This window comes from Ictalurus punctatus, chromosome 5, assembly GCF_001660625.3.
Source record: "Ictalurus punctatus breed USDA103 chromosome 5, Coco_2.0, whole genome shotgun sequence".
NCBI lineage: Eukaryota > Metazoa > Chordata > Actinopteri > Siluriformes > Ictaluridae > Ictalurus > Ictalurus punctatus.
The window spans coordinates 16,500,003-16,516,726 of record NC_030420.2 but is presented as its reverse complement, the minus strand read 5'-3'; the positions used below and the strand labels follow the sequence as shown (position 1 = coordinate 16,516,726).

Sequence of the window (16,724 nt, the reverse complement as noted above, 5' to 3'; positions counted from 1 at the left end):
AAAAAAATAATAAGATGGCAAGAAACTATAAAGGCATATTTTGATCGATAATAGATTTTAAACATAGTTAATTAGTAACTTAATTTTCAATATTAAAACAAAAATAATTAATGAACGCGTTGTAATTTGTATTTTGTTTTTCAATTTTGAAACCAAAAGCGAATGAACCCTACGTACCTGGACCACCACGGAACCACGAAATTCAGTTTCAGAGAGGATGATTAAAATGCGTTCAAATTCTGATTTTTGCATTTAAATTGGCAATACACTTCACGACGCAGCCAATAAGACCGCAGTAAGAAAAGCGCAAGGGCTGACTTCTCAATGGGGCGGATTTTTCTATTTTTCAGCGTATGCGCGCGAGGGCGCGTTCTCTCCGAAAGAGAAACGCGTGAGTGTAGTCGATGTGCTAGTAGTACAACTGGGAGCGCGCGTGCGCGTATATTTGCGTTTCCTCGCAGCAAGTTGAGGAGCGCGACACATTTCAGTGCAAAGGAACGTTGCTTACCTTTACGAAGTTTATATAAAAAAAAATACTAGGTAATTTTCCGTGAAAGTATTTTTTTGCTAAGCGGTGAAAACATGTCAGCCCCAGCAGCTAAAGTGAGTAAAAAGGAGCAGAACTCGAACCACGACGGAGCGGACGAGACCTCTGGTAAGAAGTGAGGGCCTCCTGAGCATCGCCATTTTCACTTTCTCTTTTCACGGTTTTGAGGCTCTTTGACCAGCTGTTTACCAAAAGGGCGGCAGCAAAGTATATCTAATTTTACGTGTCTTGCTGCGAGTTTCATGAGGTTATGATTGGCTGTGGTCGCCGCCGGGGTTGGATGTTTTGAGCGCTCAGAAGCAATGGAAAGCGCCGGCAGTGGAGGCCATGTTAGATAGCCGCTAAAGGCTAACGCCATTGCTACAACGACAAAATGTCATATGTTCAGATAAAAAAAACAACAACTTTATTTATTTGTGTATGCGCTCTGTATTCTTTAAAGGAACATGTGTTGCCTTCACGGAACAATTTTTTGTTCATAATTATGAATCTATGTTGGATATATATCGTCGAGGTATATACGCTACTTTATTGTTGTAGGGTAGCGACCTCCGCCATGATGTACATACCATTTAGCTAGCCTGGCATGTTGGCTGTACGCTTCGGGTAATTGTACTAAATAATTACACCTCCCAAATTTTTCAAGTTCTTAAACTTACGACTCCGAGGTTTATGGAAATTGTGTGAAGAAGCTAGTTTTGTGTGTTTGTTAACCACCCGATGTTGCACAAGAGAGGGGAAGCTGGCAGGTATTTCTGTTTAGGCGAATTTAAACCACGCGGCCCGAGCAGCAGGAAGCGGCGTCTGTTCTCTCATTGACGAGGAAACTAGCTGCTACAATCTACTTTTAACTGAGGAGCTGCATAGTGAATCACGGCCATCAGATGCAACGCTACCTCGCATTTCTCACAGCAATAAAAAGTACATTTTCTGCGTGAATTTCAAGACAGCTCAACTTATTTCACCATTTGACTGTTTCTTTTAGCCGTGTTGATATCGTGAAACTAATTATTCCCCCATAAACTTTAAACTGTATTTGCTTAGAGGTATTTCTCTAATTCCAGAAAAGTCTGTTATACTTTTGTCCTGATCATTGCCCTTTTTGTATCTTCAGAAAAAGAGCAACAGGAAGCTATTGAGCATATTGATGAAGTACAGAATGAAATTGACAGGTCAGTTCATTTGTGTCCAATCACAATAACAAAATGCTTATTCATGTGGAAGCCCTGGACAGAAATAAACTGCTTGTATTTGTCCACCACAGACTGAATGAACAGGCCAGTGAGGAAATCCTCAAAGTCGAGCAAAAATACAACAAGCTTCGCCAGCCATATTTTCAGAAGAGGTCAGAACTCATTGCCAAAATTCCCAACTTTTGGGTCACTACATTCGTGAATCATCCACAAGGTAAGCAAGGAGAAAACACCATCAACCCGAGTTATACAAGTATAACGTGTCCTTAAATAGCTAGACCATTTGTTTGTGCGAATGGAACAAAAAAATGAAGGATTCTTCAATATTATGCCCTCTCTGTATCCACCTAGTCTCTGCTCTCCTTGGTGAGGAGGATGAAGAAGCACTTCACTATCTGACAAGGGTGGAAGTAACAGAATTTGAAGACATCAAATCAGGCTACAGAATAGATTTTGTTAGTTTTGAGAACATGTGAATATTTTTGGAAATAGATTAATCTTTCTGTTTCATTATTCTCATGTTTATGATTTTTGCCTGTGTTTTGTAGTACTTTGATGAAAACATGTATTTTGAAAACAAAGTCCTATCCAAGGAAATTCACCTGAATGAAAGTGGAGACCCAACACCAAAGTCAACAGAGATCAAATGGAAACCAGGAAAGGTGTGAATGATGTTTGATTGTAGTACTCATTAAAACTCTCTGCCGTGACCTTTTCTTCAAATGCTGTATATGGGTTATTGAAGAAACATAATCTGTGACCCTTTCAAGGACCTCACAAATCGTTCCAGTCAACCTCAAAGTAAAGCGGGCAAGAAGAGGCAACATGAAGAGCCTGAGAGCTTTTTCACCTGGTTCACTGATCACTCTGATTCAGGAGCAGATGAGTTGGGGGAGGTCATAAAGGATGACATCTGGCCCAATCCTCTGCAGTATTACTTGGTGAGTCTCAATTAGTTTCCACCCTCAGTATGAGTAGGAATATTCTCATCACTGGCTAGCTGAACAAAAGTTGTTCTCATCTGCCTGTAGGTCCCAGATATGGAAGATGAGGAAGGAGAGGGTGAGGATGAAGATGAGGAAGGTCTAGAAGACATAGATGAAGAGGGAGAAGAAGATGGAGAAGAGGATGATGGGGAGGTAATATACATCTAAATTGGTTTCCTGTATTCATCTGAAATAATTGATGGATAAATATAATTAGAAATGATTTTTATGGTGGTGGTAATAGTTGTCTGCTGGTGCTTGTACAAATGAACATGTGCCTTCTGACAGAATCCATTATCCTTGAAACATGTTTTCTTGGACTGTACCGGTCTTAAACCAGTGAGGAAACACCCCCCCCCGGTTAACACTCTGGAAGAAATTTTTAACAAAGTCAATCTGAATGCAATTTTAGAGTGTCTAGGAAAAATAGATTTTTAAAAACCTTTATACAAAATTCTTTACATTTCTTGTCAGAAATGGCCATAGAAGCTGGCATGGTGTTAAAAAAGCAGAAAAAAAAAAAAAAAACCACAACCCAAAAAGCTTGTCAAAATAATCCTTCCTCTTATTTCAGGATGATGATGGTGAGGATGACTGAAGAGGAATAAAGTTGAGCATAATTCATCACTTTAGTCCTGTCTGCCACAACCCATCTGCTACTTTGGTGATTCTTGGGAGCAAAAATGCATCCTTTTTGCCCCCTTTCCTTCTTGTCTTGGTTTTTTTTTTGTGCTCCCTCTCCTGTCCCGACAGTGCCATGTTGAAATCCACCCAGGAAGAGACTGCTGCTATGGCAATTAATCTCAATTCCCAAGTACATTTTGAGGAATAAAACAGAAGGCAAAACACACTGTAATATAAGCAGCACACTGTCTGGAGTAGACTTGCAAATAGGTAAACTTTTTATATAAATGTGTATATGCATATTTCATCCTGTTAGTGTGGTTAAATGAACAAAGGCCATGGTGTGTGATCTGTATTTCCAGCTTCCTTCTTAACGGCTTTGTTGCTCATGGCATTACAACTGCTTAGTGATTGAGTCTTCCCCTCTAGCTTGTGGTTTCAAGAACATAAATCACAACCATACTTCTCTCCCCTCTGTGAGTTTGTAATTTTATGAGGGCTGACCCTCAGCAAGGGAGGAAACAAGGGTATTTGGAAACAATTTCCTTTTTTTTTTATTTTATTTTTTTTATTTAAATCTTGTTTCACAGACATTCATTGGATATGAAATGACATTTTGATAAAATAAAATCCTTAAAAATAAATAGTCTGCCTGCAAGTTTTGGCTCTGCTGCATAGGTTGTGTACATTTTACTAATCTTGTATCTTATACACAAACGTAACTTTAGATCAGTTTGCTTTGTTTAAAATAAAACACAATGTGAACATGTGATTTGTAGTGAAATTTGAAGATTTGTATGAAAAGAACAAAGTGTAGGAATTTATTTCCATCTTTTTTTTTCAACTAAACTTTTCTAGTGATAAGCCCTTTACATGAAGAAAAGGTGCTCCCCCCCGATGGGTCTGCTTTTGAAAGATTTTGGTATCGAATGTTGAGGCAAAATGTTCCTGTAGCTGTCTGTCTAGTCAAGGCCACCAAAGACTGATCCAAGGCCTCAAATTCTTCTCTTGTCATTATCTTCGGCTGTGCACTTGGTTGGAATGCCAAGCCTAGAATGAAAACAGCTCAAATGATACTGTAACAAATAGGAGCATGACTGTACAATGAGAACAGAAGTAATAGTTACTAGGTCAGGGCCAGGCTATGTTCAAGTACATGGGTGGTTCTCAAAGTTGGGTAGGGGGATGGCCAGGGGGCTATGATTTTCTGTGGCAGCAGTGCAAATAACACACCATTATCAAAGATATAATAGTTATTACTGAATTCTTATTGTTTTAGCCCATTTAACAAGTCAACTCCCGTGAATGGGTTTAGTCCGAATATCCAAAGCAAGTTAACCAATAAATGGTCACCTTGATCTAATGTGTACTGGAGGTGGACGTTTCAGGAATAAATATCTGGTTCCAATAAATAGACAAAATGTGCGTTTTACACCTTGGGCATGTAGCTACAGTCCCCAAGAAACATGGAAAGCAAATGAAATTCTCTTCAGTGCATTAGCTTTCTTTAATACAGTCACTTCAAACTGAATTCACTGCTGGTACTCAAAAAGTTGAACAGCAATCCTCCAATCATTGTTATACCTGATGGTTAGTTCATTTGGGACAATGAACATCTTTTCCCTAAAGTCTCTTTGTACCCGCAGAAGGTCTAACCAACTGGAGTGAGGGAATGCTCCCTGCCATAAAACTGCAAACATGGAGATGATCTGAATGTATACATTTATTAACCTTGTTGGTTGCAACTGACTCCTGACTAAAACCCAGTCTTAAAGTTTTATTGCCATGCTTCCTAAACATTAGTTTTTTTTAATGTATTTTATCAGAAAGGAATGAAATATTGTTTAGACGTGGGAAGACCGTCACCATCATTTCATGTTTGTTTAAAAGATTAATCGTCATTAATAGCCCAGCATGTCTACACAATTCATCAATGACACAGTAATATGTTTTCTACTGTCTGTAGATTTGTAGTCATTATAAAATTATAAACATGATGTACTCTTCATTAGTGACATGTGCCAGTCAATTTACATCATTAATAAACATCTACATTTTTGTCCAAGAACTAAACCTGGGAACATACACCGCAGGCTATATATAATACATCGTGAAACACACACTAGGCACTTTAATAGAAACACCTGTAACGCTGCACATGAAACCATCTAATCAGCCACTCATGTTACAAGTCAAGGGTTTCAATGAATGTTCACAACAAACATCAAAATGGGGAAAAATATGGTCATATGTTCTGGTTTGCATATTTTGGAAATTGCTGATTCCCCTATTATTTTCATGCATAAGACAGTAGAGCTCACACAATTATGAGGGGGGAAAAAAACATCCAGTGAGCAGCAGGTCTGCCAGGAGGTGACGAGGTCTATGAGAACTGCTCTTTACAACCATGGTGAACAGAAAAACTGGAAAGCTAAAGACAAGAGAAACTGGACAGCTAAATATTGGAAAAAGACCAGGTTTTTTTTCCCCTCCACGATTTTTAAATGGTCCCGGTTCAGTGAACCTGTGTTGTAGTCATAACCATGCCAAAGTCCCCAAGATCACATTCCTATGTTTGATGTGAACGTTAAGTGAGGTTCTTGACCTCTATATGCATGATTTTATGCATTGCTCTGCTCTGCTGCCACGTGATAATTGCATCAATTAGCAGGGGTACAGGTGTTCCTATTAAAGTGACCACAGAGTGTATATTTATCATATGTATACCAAAATAATTTGATTCTGTAACATGCGTAAAAAGAAACTGCAGAACATCCATGGATTTGTGGGATCCCACAATAACTAACTATTTTCTTTTTAGTTTAAATTGGATGTCAGGATTCATGATGTGTTCTCTATAAGCATTGAGGTAGTTGACAGATGAACAATCAAAACCTTCAGGATCTCCAGAAGGCTGAGTTTAGTTGTCCTTTGGGTGGCTCAATCTGCTGGTTTCTTAATGAGTTCTAGATAAGAACAAAGGCAAAGCATTAGCAATGTACATAATGTTTAATAAAACAGTACAGACATAGTCTTAGAACAACAGTAAGATAACTGTTATAGTAATATAATTCACATGTCAGTAGTAAATAAATACACAGAAATAAGTAGTGTTACACTGCACAAAATTTAGTTAGTTAAAAATATAATAGGCATTTTGAGGGACTGGATTTTCAAATCACATTATTACAAGAGAATGATATTTGAATATAAGAGCCAGCAAACCAAACAATTATAACAGGAGAAAGGGGAATGTAGGAGAAAGGGATGCAACTGTGATAGAGTTTTAGCTGAACAGATAGAACTCTATTTCCCAATTTGCTAACTATTGAACTGGCCCCAAATCCCAAACTTTTGTGAGGTCTGTTTGTATTTTGACCCTTTAAGCTCAGTTAATTGTATAGTTTTGGGTTTCTACCATGCTTCATGCAGCTCTGCATTGAGCACACCTAACTAACTGTAGCAGTAGTAACCATCAGGATTCAAAGTCATGATCTCCCAATGATAGCATGAATGCTTTTCTGTTGTGCCACTCTAGAATACAGCATATACATGTACCTTTGATTTGTTAATAAGTATTAAAGTGCTTTTTCAGATATCACCTTTCATGTAGTGTTATATAGCTGTTTGTGAATGTAAAAAGTCTGCAAAGTTGCAAAAATCAACATGCATGACAAATGGAGTTATTGACTTCAAAAAGAAAGAACCGATTCTGAACACCTGAAATGAGTTGTCAGTAATTCCAGACATACTTCCTGTACAAACCTACATAGGTTTGTAGCAAAAACCCCCACCTCTGGTCTTCACTGGCTGCTCACGAACATGTACTTTGACCCCCCTCAAACACCACACAGGGTAGCTGCAGGTATTATCACTTCAAATTTAATAATTTTCAAATTTAAGACCTGCACGTCACTTCAATCATGCTATACGATACATCAGCTATAATGGATTGTGTTCATTGATGTACATCCATTTCTGGGTTTAAGTAAACTATAACAGGTTAAACTTCTATAGAAGTATATGGGAGACCAGAGCAAATATCCTTCTGCATTACCATTTGCTGAAACATTGAAAGAAACAAAAATCCAGTATTTCCTTCCTATGACTTTCCAAGAGAGGAAAAAAAATATAGAGCGATGCATTACAGCAGTCAGCAAAGAAATATATCACATTTACCATCACTCCCTCAGCAGCCTTATTAGAAATCCCCTCGCAGAAGTGTTTACGATTTTTTTTGTAATTTACTGCCAGGGTAATGTAACTATTGTTATAAATTTACAGAAATGTTTGTAAAGAAGAAAGTATATATTAAAAAACCTTTGCTATTTTGTAATATTACTATTGCACTGAATGATAATACATTTTTATTTGGTGTACAAATAGTAATAACAATAGCAATATATTTCTGACTTAATTCACTTTTATGTGTTAGACCTTGTGGTTTTTATTTAGACGGAAAACCGCAGTAAGACCTCCTTTTAATTTTTTTTATTCACTTCTCATTACCGATCAGGTGAAACGCTGTAAACCTCTGCCCACAAAAATGTTTGGGATTATGCTAACGTAAAACCAAAGTGACTCTGGCACACGTGTCTAAATGCAGGCTATAAGTGACTCAAACTCACAGCGCAGAGATGACGTTGGTGTGGAGCGGCAGTTACAGTGAACTGAGCCGCTTTAAAACACTGATGAGCCGCACACACACTGAGTGCAACACAGTCACACAGGTATACCATTTCAAACAGCAACGAGCCAAAACAAAATTTAAATCTGCGTTATGGCATCATTTCAGTTGCATTTTTAAGACCTTTGAAACATGAATTTAAGACATTTTAATGCTAATTAAGGCCTTATTTTTACATTAAAAAAGTTAAGACATTTTAAGACTTTAAGGACCCACTCTCTGCTTGAGGTTGCGTCCTGAAAGAGTTAGGTTCATGTCTAGAAGACATTTTCTGCACTGCAAAAGCAAAACCACTTTGCATGGACTCCCAAAGGATGAGGATGTAAAGTGTCAGTGGTTAAAATTCATTTTAAAACAATACAACCGTTCAACTCCGACCTTCGTGTGTGTTGAAGTAATTTCACTGATGACTGAATCTAGCTGAAATCAAGATTTGCAAAACGATTATCCAATAAAGATGGGGCCATACCCACTTTATTTGGACTTTCTTGTGCCTCTGGATCACAACCTGTAAGTATGATGAATTATTTATGTATATATTTTCTACCGAGTGTTCCAAATGCGTAGTTTTGTGTTGTACATGTGTACAGCCAGTGCACTGCTGTTAGCCTCTGCTAACCGGCTAACTCACGTTATTGCCAAACTACATATAAACTTACCACTGAGAAATGTCCCGTTCTCGGGGTTGGGTTGATCTTCCCATGCATCACTATCAGACCCGGGCTCAAATTGATAAGGTTAAACTGACATTACAGAGCTGAAATTCAGATATGGTAGTGGGCGTTTCTTTCCAACACACGCTGTAAGCAGTAGACCAATCACAACAGACTACACAACATTTGACCAATCGGGTTTAGAGTGAACGGATCCCTGAACGAGTCGTTTCTGACCCTGAGAAAAAGAGGTGATGCTGCAATTTAAATTATGAAAAAATTAGTGTTTTTTGACCTTGGATGCATGTAAACCTATTGTATGAGACTTCTAAAACAAAAAAAGCATAATAGGTGCAGTTTAATATTTGAATATTGTAACGGTTTGTGGCAGGGTCTTTCACCTCACCTCCAGAAAGTGCTTAAGTCTTGTTACAGAGCCCATCTGTCCACTGCTGGTGACTGCTTCAATCCTGAAACCAAAACACACTGATGTTATCTGATGAGGCGGTCATTAAATACAAGATGGTCAATGATGAGAGGAAAAGGCTAATATAGGTCTAAGCAACTCTCAAATAACTCAAATAATTGAAAAACAATATTTTTGCAATACTGATACACCTTCAGAATCACTTAAATGAGTTGGAGTTCTGAGCATAAAGAACAGATTTATTTAGCTGTAATGTGCTATCTAACTGTTCCACAATATTTCCCAATAATCACCAGAAGATACTTTATTCTCAACATTTCTGTTTATATCACAAGTTAATACTGCACTCACTAAACACTCATGGCTATAAATGTACCTGGGAAAGTATTCCTCTTTGAGGAGGACTAGAAGTTTCCAAAACTGCCCTTGGTATTGTTTCATAAGTGCATTTCCACAAACCTGTACATGTTAAGAGAAGGATATGCGGGGTTTATTTATAAATGCCAGTAATTTTGCTTAGGTTTGTAAACAGAATGGTGATAATTTTTTACCTCTAGAAAGTCAAACAGAAGAGTTGCTGTAACATCAGCAAGAGGTTCCATGTTCAGCATTTGGGCCAACCAACGCCAGCCATGATTCATTCCATGAGGACCAGCCTGTAGCGAGAAACATGACAAATGCCTCTGATTATATAAAAAGAAAATCAATTTACAACATAGCATAATACACATATGCTAAGGTACAGTATACCCCTTGTTTGTTAGTGTAAGGCCATCGTAGGTGTATTATGGCTGCATATAATCGGATCATTCCAGACATCCTTTTTAAGAAACTGTCCTGACCTTCCACCCCTGACTCATCCACACGATATCCCAGAATCCTACAGTGCAAGAAAAAGTTCAGCTGAGTACCATTTGTTTTGTTATGAGGGACAATGATGAAAAAATAAACTTTGATTTATTCGAATTAACATTCAAATTGATTTGCGATAGATCTTTACTGCTGATATTCTTCAATGGAGGTGCCATCCTTCATTGGAGGGTAGTGAGGAACAGCATATGGACACTTCTTGTGGAGATGGGCTAAGATGAGGTCTCCTACTTTAGGATGCAACTCCCACACACCTGAGGCTACAACTGCAATGGGTAATGCAGCTTCATGGTGAGATGCCACCTCCTCTTCTCCTTGTTTCTATGAGTAAGGATTTAAAAATGTATGTACAGTAAGATTTATTTCCTTAAAGCTAGATAAATAATCCTAGTAATTAACTACAGCACTACTTGCAAATACTTTTAACTTACCACAAACTTTTCTGCCAATTTATAGCTCACAAATTCTAGTCCATGAGGATGTTGGGATGTGGAAACTGACTTTCCACCAGACACAACTGGTTGTCCTAATAACAGTTTGTCAATCTTGTCAAAAATCTCCTTCAGCTGGGAACCTAGAGGTAAAAAAGTAAACCACAAATCAATTCAAGATAGATGCTTTAAAGGGTTACACAGAGCCATTTTCACAAACCTATGCAACAAGGCTGAGATCAGCAGAAAATGATAATAAACTGACCTGAAATACTGGAGATCTGGCTCACAGGAATTGTTGCAGCCTTCTGGAGCTCCATCCTCATCTTTTTTGTCTTCAAAACCACATTAAACATACATATTTACACACATACAAATACATGAAGTGCTTTTCATCATTTATTATTCCAGTAGACTTTTTGACCTGCATATCCTTTGTGTTGTTCAAATCTTCAAAGGACTGGGCGCAGTGGCTGGCCAGACTTTGCAGTTCTTTGTACCATTTCAAGGTGCTGTCATCAGCTGTAGTCTGCAGGCCTGGAACAATTGCAAGCATTAGATTTCTCCATCCAACAATGAAATCAAGTTCATGCATTTGATGTATTTAATGACAATGGGATTTAAAAGGATCTTGTATTTGATGCATTTAAAGACAATAAGCTTTAAAGATATCTTGTCAATTATTTTCTGTGATGAGCTTATTTGGATTTACAGCTGAGATATCAGAAATTGATTCAATGACTTTTAGAAGCTTCTGATTGGCCAACTGTCGTTATTGATACTTAATTGGAAATGAAACCATAGCTATTGCCTTTTGCCTTTGATAATCCAGGCAACTTTCGTTAGACTGCTGAAAACCAGTAGAACTCAATGCAAACGGTGCTGACAGGGATACTTCCACCCCCAAACAAGTCTAGTAATTCTTGTTACTAATTTGTATGCCTAAAATCACTTAAAATATACTTCAAACAGCAAAGTAGCTATTAAAGAAAAACTATTTCAGATATTTGACATTGTTGTGACCATAACCCTTTTCAGATCAATTCCAAAATTTAATCAGACGCATGAATGGACAGACAACCTGAAAAATTGTGGACCCCATAACATTTGTGGCCCTCCAAAACTCCTTAGGAGCAATTTCCAAACAACAGAAGGTACCAGTAACACCTGTACAAAAATTGTATGAAAATATTAAAAACCTTGGGACCACACAGGCAAATTAACTCCCAGGAATGAACAAACTTTGGTCCAAAAGGTTCAATTGAACCCCAAAGACAACAACAAAGGAACTGGTCAAGAAGTTGGAGAAGTCAGCTGCTATTAAGATGGTTCTATATCACAATGGCCTGAAAGGCTGTTGTGCAAGGAAGAAGTCCCTACTCCAAGACTGGCATAAGAAAGCCAAACTGACTTTGCAGTTGAACACCAGGATGAAGACCTAGCATATTGGAAGAGCATTATCTGGTCAGTAGGGATGGGCGATATCTTATCGTTTGCGATATACCGGTAGAAATTCTCCTCACAATAAGAATTAATCTTCCCGCGATAATAACGATAAAGTCTAGTTGATGACGTAGTTCTGTTTGCGACGGTCTGCGACCCATTCGCAGCTCACGTGCAGAGTAGAGCTTTAACAACTAAACGATAAAATTTATAATAATCGATTATGAAAATCGTTGTCAATGAATTATTGATTAGTTGGTCTTCACGCGACATGGGGTGCGTTTACTGATGACGTTACTTTTGTAACAACTAAAGTTGTCTCTCAAATAACGAGCTATACACTTACACTATGTACTGTGTTCGCTACTGTCTAGTGCAGGGATGGGCGGGCCGCGGACCCCTAGTGGTCTGTGGTGTAATTGCAAGGGGTCCGAGGGAATGTTTAAATAATATATTTTTTTTGTTAAATGTATTAACATATATTCAAATAAGATATGTTTTAAAATAAACCAATTTGGTTATTCGCGTGCATTCACAAATATCACGTTAGCTGAGCTGATGATCATTCATTGATGGATTTATTTAAAATTTATTTACAAATGAAATTAATTTGCAAAAACCTATGAGTGGTAGGCATGTTCAAGTGTCTCACTGATGGATAAAATAAACAAAATACAATTCAGAGAATCAAATTAAATGTCACACCAACAATAAAATGTACAAAATGAAATCCTGAAATGTTTTGATTAAATTTTAAATGTCCAATGTTAATATTATTAAATGTTAAATATTAATAAAATAAAGCAACATATATAGAAATGACTGTTTAATATATAGCCTATAATTGTTGTGGAGTGAAGGGGTCCTTGTGAAATGTTCGAAATATGCTAGGGGTCCAGAGCTCACAAAAGGTCACTGGTCTAGTGTATAAATTTTAGAAAAGTAATATCGTCTCAAATGGAACACATTAGTTTTTTACTAACCGGAAGTATAAGCCGCTTCCTAGTCAGTGGCACATGACGTCATACGCATGTAATGGGACACCGCTAACTTTAGCAGATACCCAGAGTCACCGACAATGACTTTCTTCAGTTTACTGTTTATGTCAACGTTACCTTTTATTCACAACATGACCTCAGTCACCATCAGAAAGAGGCGTAATCGTCAAGTGACTGAGGAAGAAAGTGTGCAACCTCGAAGTCTTCTAAGGCAGGGGTGCATTTTATATTAAACACCCTGAAGATGATCAAACTTTACAAAGCAGAGTTTGTGTAACACGGAAGCTCAACAGTGTTGAACGAGCACAAACTTATGTTTATATCCAAAATGCTCCACTGTGTTCAAGGGGTTGGGGTACGGCTGGACAATAATTCAATATCAATATATATATCACAATATAATTTTTTCAATAACGGTGATGTGACTTTTAAACACATTTCCGATATTTCGACATACATTACAGCATTTGTCACTGACTGACGTTCATGGCGCAGGTATCAGTTCATTGTATTCAAGCCGAGCAGAACATAATTGGTTACGTGTGTGATGACGTACACCACAGGTACACGGCCAGCGCCCAGCAGTAGTAGGCTAAGCTCCAACAAGGCAAGTTTTAGCTACAAAACGAGTACACCGAACCGCAATACAAATGCGACTGAACGAGCTTACACAAGTGAGGAGAAAGCAGATTAAATAGTTGATAAGAGAGGAAAGACTAATTCAGTGGTATGGAATTGGTTTGGCTATCTAAGCTCTGATAAACTTCAGGTTTCAGTGTGCTGCAAAATGTGCCGGAGAGTGGTGCAGACTAGCAACGGGAACACATCAAATCTGTTCCATCATCTGAAGCAGTTCCACCCGATATAATATTCTGAGAGTCAGAAGATAAGGCATCATAAAAGTTTAAGCTAACCTGTCCCTGAAATATCACCGCCACCCCCATCCCCAGCTGTGTTAAAAGCGAAACCCATGCAGCAAACACAGATGGCTGCATTCATGCCTTATGACAAACAGTCTAAACGTTATAAAGACATTACTAAGGCTGTCACAAACGTTTTGGCTAAGGACATGATGCCGTTTAGTACGGTAGAACACATGGGCTTCAGGAAAATGATGTCAGTCATCTACCCCAGATACGAATTCCCTGGCCGGAAATATTTTTCATGCACAGCTATACCTACACTTTACGGTGAAGTTAGGGAGCAACTGTAGTCAGTATCATATTTTGTGACCACATCTAACCTGTGGTCAAGCTGAACCTCAGAACTATACTTGAGCCTGACAGTACACTTTATTGACCAAGACTGGAAGCTTGTCAGCTTATGTCTCCAGATGGTTTACTTCCCTGAGGATCACACGGGCGAAGCAATTGCAGCCGGACTTACGGATACGCTCGCCTCTTGGGGACTCAGCGAGGGCCGCCAGGTCTGCATCACCACAGAGAGCAGGACCAATATCATCAAAGCCACCGAGTTGAACAGATGGACAAGGCTACAATGCTTCGGGCACCGATTGAACTCTGCTATTGGTAAGTTATACACAGTTAATATACATTTGAGTATTATGTTATGTTGCTTAGGGTATGATGATATATTACTAACATCACTATAAACGATGGTCCTAAAAGTTTGCCCCCCCCAATCCGATTAAGCAAAAAAAATAATTGGCCAACTAATCGATTATGAAAATAATCGTTAGTTGCAGCCCTAGATATTTCCAAAAGCTGTTCCACACCATTCCCAATCACCCTGACCAATTTGGAACTGGGTGTGTGTTGATATCTCAAAAACTGCAAGACTAGTCAATAGGCAATAATTAGGCAAAGATATAATAACTAAAATTGCCATTTTCTGAAGCAAAATTTGACACTGACATGCAGCTGCACACACCAATCAGTAAGGGGAACTACATGTGACTGTATTTTCTCGAGTTTTTAATATAGTAGGCTTTAAGGCAGTCCATTCACATGTCGTCACTAGAATACCCATTATGCAATTCTCAGTCAGTCCAGCGTTTTGATATGTCACATGTCTATTTTGTGATTCCACTTATTTTGGGGGTTAACATACACATAATGTGCAAGTGATGCATATGGTACGTCACTTAAATACCCATAACGCAAATATCCTCAGTCAGCCAAGTGTTTTGATATGTCTCTGGTGTGGTAGTTTGGTGATTCCCCATATTTGGAGGGGGTTAAAATGGATGTGACATCACTAGAATACCCATAATGCAGTTCTCCTCATTGAGCTGAGCATTTTAATGTGTCACATATGTATGTGGTGGTTGCTTTATGATTTACTTATTTTGGGAGTTAACGTGCAAGTGATGTGCACAATGCATTTTTGGCCACATGCGTGAAAATTGCAGCACACGTGTCTCAGTGGCTCCACACGTTTTGAGGTATGTTTTGCCAAGGAATCAGAGTAGGGCTACAACAAATAATTATTTTCATATTCAACTAGTTGACCGGTTATTTTTTCGATTAATCAGAATTCAGTGCCTTTTTTTTTTTTTTAATTTAAAATAATATCCACAAACTGAGTGTTACAAATAAAATCTTCAGAATAAAACTTTGGTTTGTAGAAAATTACCCAATACACACCCACACCAGAGTATATTATTAATGTAGGCCTGTATTTTAATTCGGTGCTTCTTGTGCATCCATAAAAAATAATGCATAAATACTTATATATAATTTTTTATTTTGAGATATATATATATATATATATATATATATATATATATATATATATATATATATATATATATATATATATATATATATACACACACACATACACACACACAGTATCTCACAAAAGTGAGTACACCCTCACATTTTTTGTAAATATTTGATAATATCTTTTCATGTGACAACGCTGAAGAAATGACACTTTGCTACAATGTAAAATAGTGAGTGTACAGCTTGTATAACAGTGTAAATTTGCTGTCCCCTCAAAATAACTCAACACACAGCCATTAATGTCTAAACCGCTGGCAACAAATGTGTGTACACCCCTAAGTGAAAATGTCCAAATTGGGGCCAATTAGCCATTTTCCCTCCCCGGTGTCATGTGACTTGTGAGGGTTACAAGGTCTCAGGTGTGAATGAGGAGCAGGTGTGTTAAATTTGGTGTCATCGCGCTCACACTCCCTCATACTGGTCACTGGAAGTTCAACATGGCACCTCATGGCAAAGAACTCTCTGAGGATCTGAAAAAAAGAATTGTTGCTCTACATAAAGATGGCCTAGGCTAAAAGAAGACCCTGACACTGAGCTGCAGCACGGTGGCCAAGACCATACAGCAATTTAACAGGACAGGTTCCACTCAGAACAGGCCTCGCCCTGGTCGACCAAAGAAGTTGAGTGCACATGCTCAGCGTCATATCCAGAGGTTGTCTTTGGGAAATAGATGTATGAGTGCTGCCAGCATTGCTTCAGAGGTTGAAGGGGGGGGGAGGGGGGGTCAGCCTGTCAGTGCTCAGGCCATATGCCACACACTGCATCAAATTGGTCTGCATGGCTGTCATCCCAGAAGGAAGCCTCTTCTAAAGATGATGCGCAAGAAAGCCTGCAAACAGTTTGCTGAAGATAAGCAGACTAAGGACATGGATTACTGGAACCATGTCCTGTGGTCTGATGAGACCAAGATACACTTATTTGTTTCAGATGGTGTCAAGTGTGTGTGGCGGCAACCAGGTGAGGAGTACAAAGGCAAGTGTGTCTTGCCTACAGTCAAGCATGGTGGTCGGAGTGTCATGGTCTGGGGCTGCATGAGTGCTGCCGGCACTGGGGAGCTACAGTTCATTGAGGGAACCATGAATGCCAACATGTACTATGACATACTGAAGCAGAGCATG

General features: G+C 38.5%; 2 protein-coding genes across 4 annotated transcripts in view; one reads left to right on the top strand and one right to left on the bottom strand.

Annotated features, from left to right (window-relative positions):
- The first annotated feature begins 374 nt into the window (after positions 1-374).
- Positions 375-4,563, top strand: seta (SET nuclear proto-oncogene a). The gene is made up of 8 exons (XM_017468155.3): positions 375-655; positions 1,662-1,719; positions 1,812-1,954; positions 2,092-2,195; positions 2,289-2,402; positions 2,511-2,681; positions 2,772-2,879; positions 3,301-4,563. The coding sequence occupies exons 1-8, from the start codon at positions 583-585 to the stop codon at positions 3,322-3,324; spliced, it is 795 nt and encodes a 264-aa protein (XP_017323644.1). The 5' UTR covers positions 375-582; the 3' UTR covers positions 3,325-4,563.
- Positions 3,369-16,724, bottom strand: part of gle1 (GLE1 RNA export mediator) — a 38,844-nt gene continuing 25,488 nt past the window's right edge. For 2 of the 3 annotated variants that reach the window (XM_017468152.3, XM_017468154.3), the window contains exons 8-16: positions 10,843-10,955; positions 10,684-10,753; positions 10,419-10,561; positions 10,118-10,308; positions 9,868-9,997; positions 9,669-9,773; positions 9,494-9,576; positions 9,097-9,160; positions 3,369-6,316 (exon numbers count right to left, since the gene is read on the bottom strand). In XM_017468152.3, coding sequence (XP_017323641.1) covers positions 6,248-6,316; positions 9,097-9,160; positions 9,494-9,576; positions 9,669-9,773; positions 9,868-9,997; positions 10,118-10,308; positions 10,419-10,561; positions 10,684-10,753; positions 10,843-10,955 — 968 coding nt within the window. In that variant the 3' untranslated portion in view covers positions 3,369-6,247. The remainder of the gene's footprint in view (positions 6,317-9,096; positions 9,161-9,493; positions 9,577-9,668; positions 9,774-9,867; positions 9,998-10,117; positions 10,309-10,418; positions 10,562-10,683; positions 10,754-10,842; positions 10,956-16,724) is intronic. The other variant, XM_017468153.3, reaches the window with a different exon arrangement.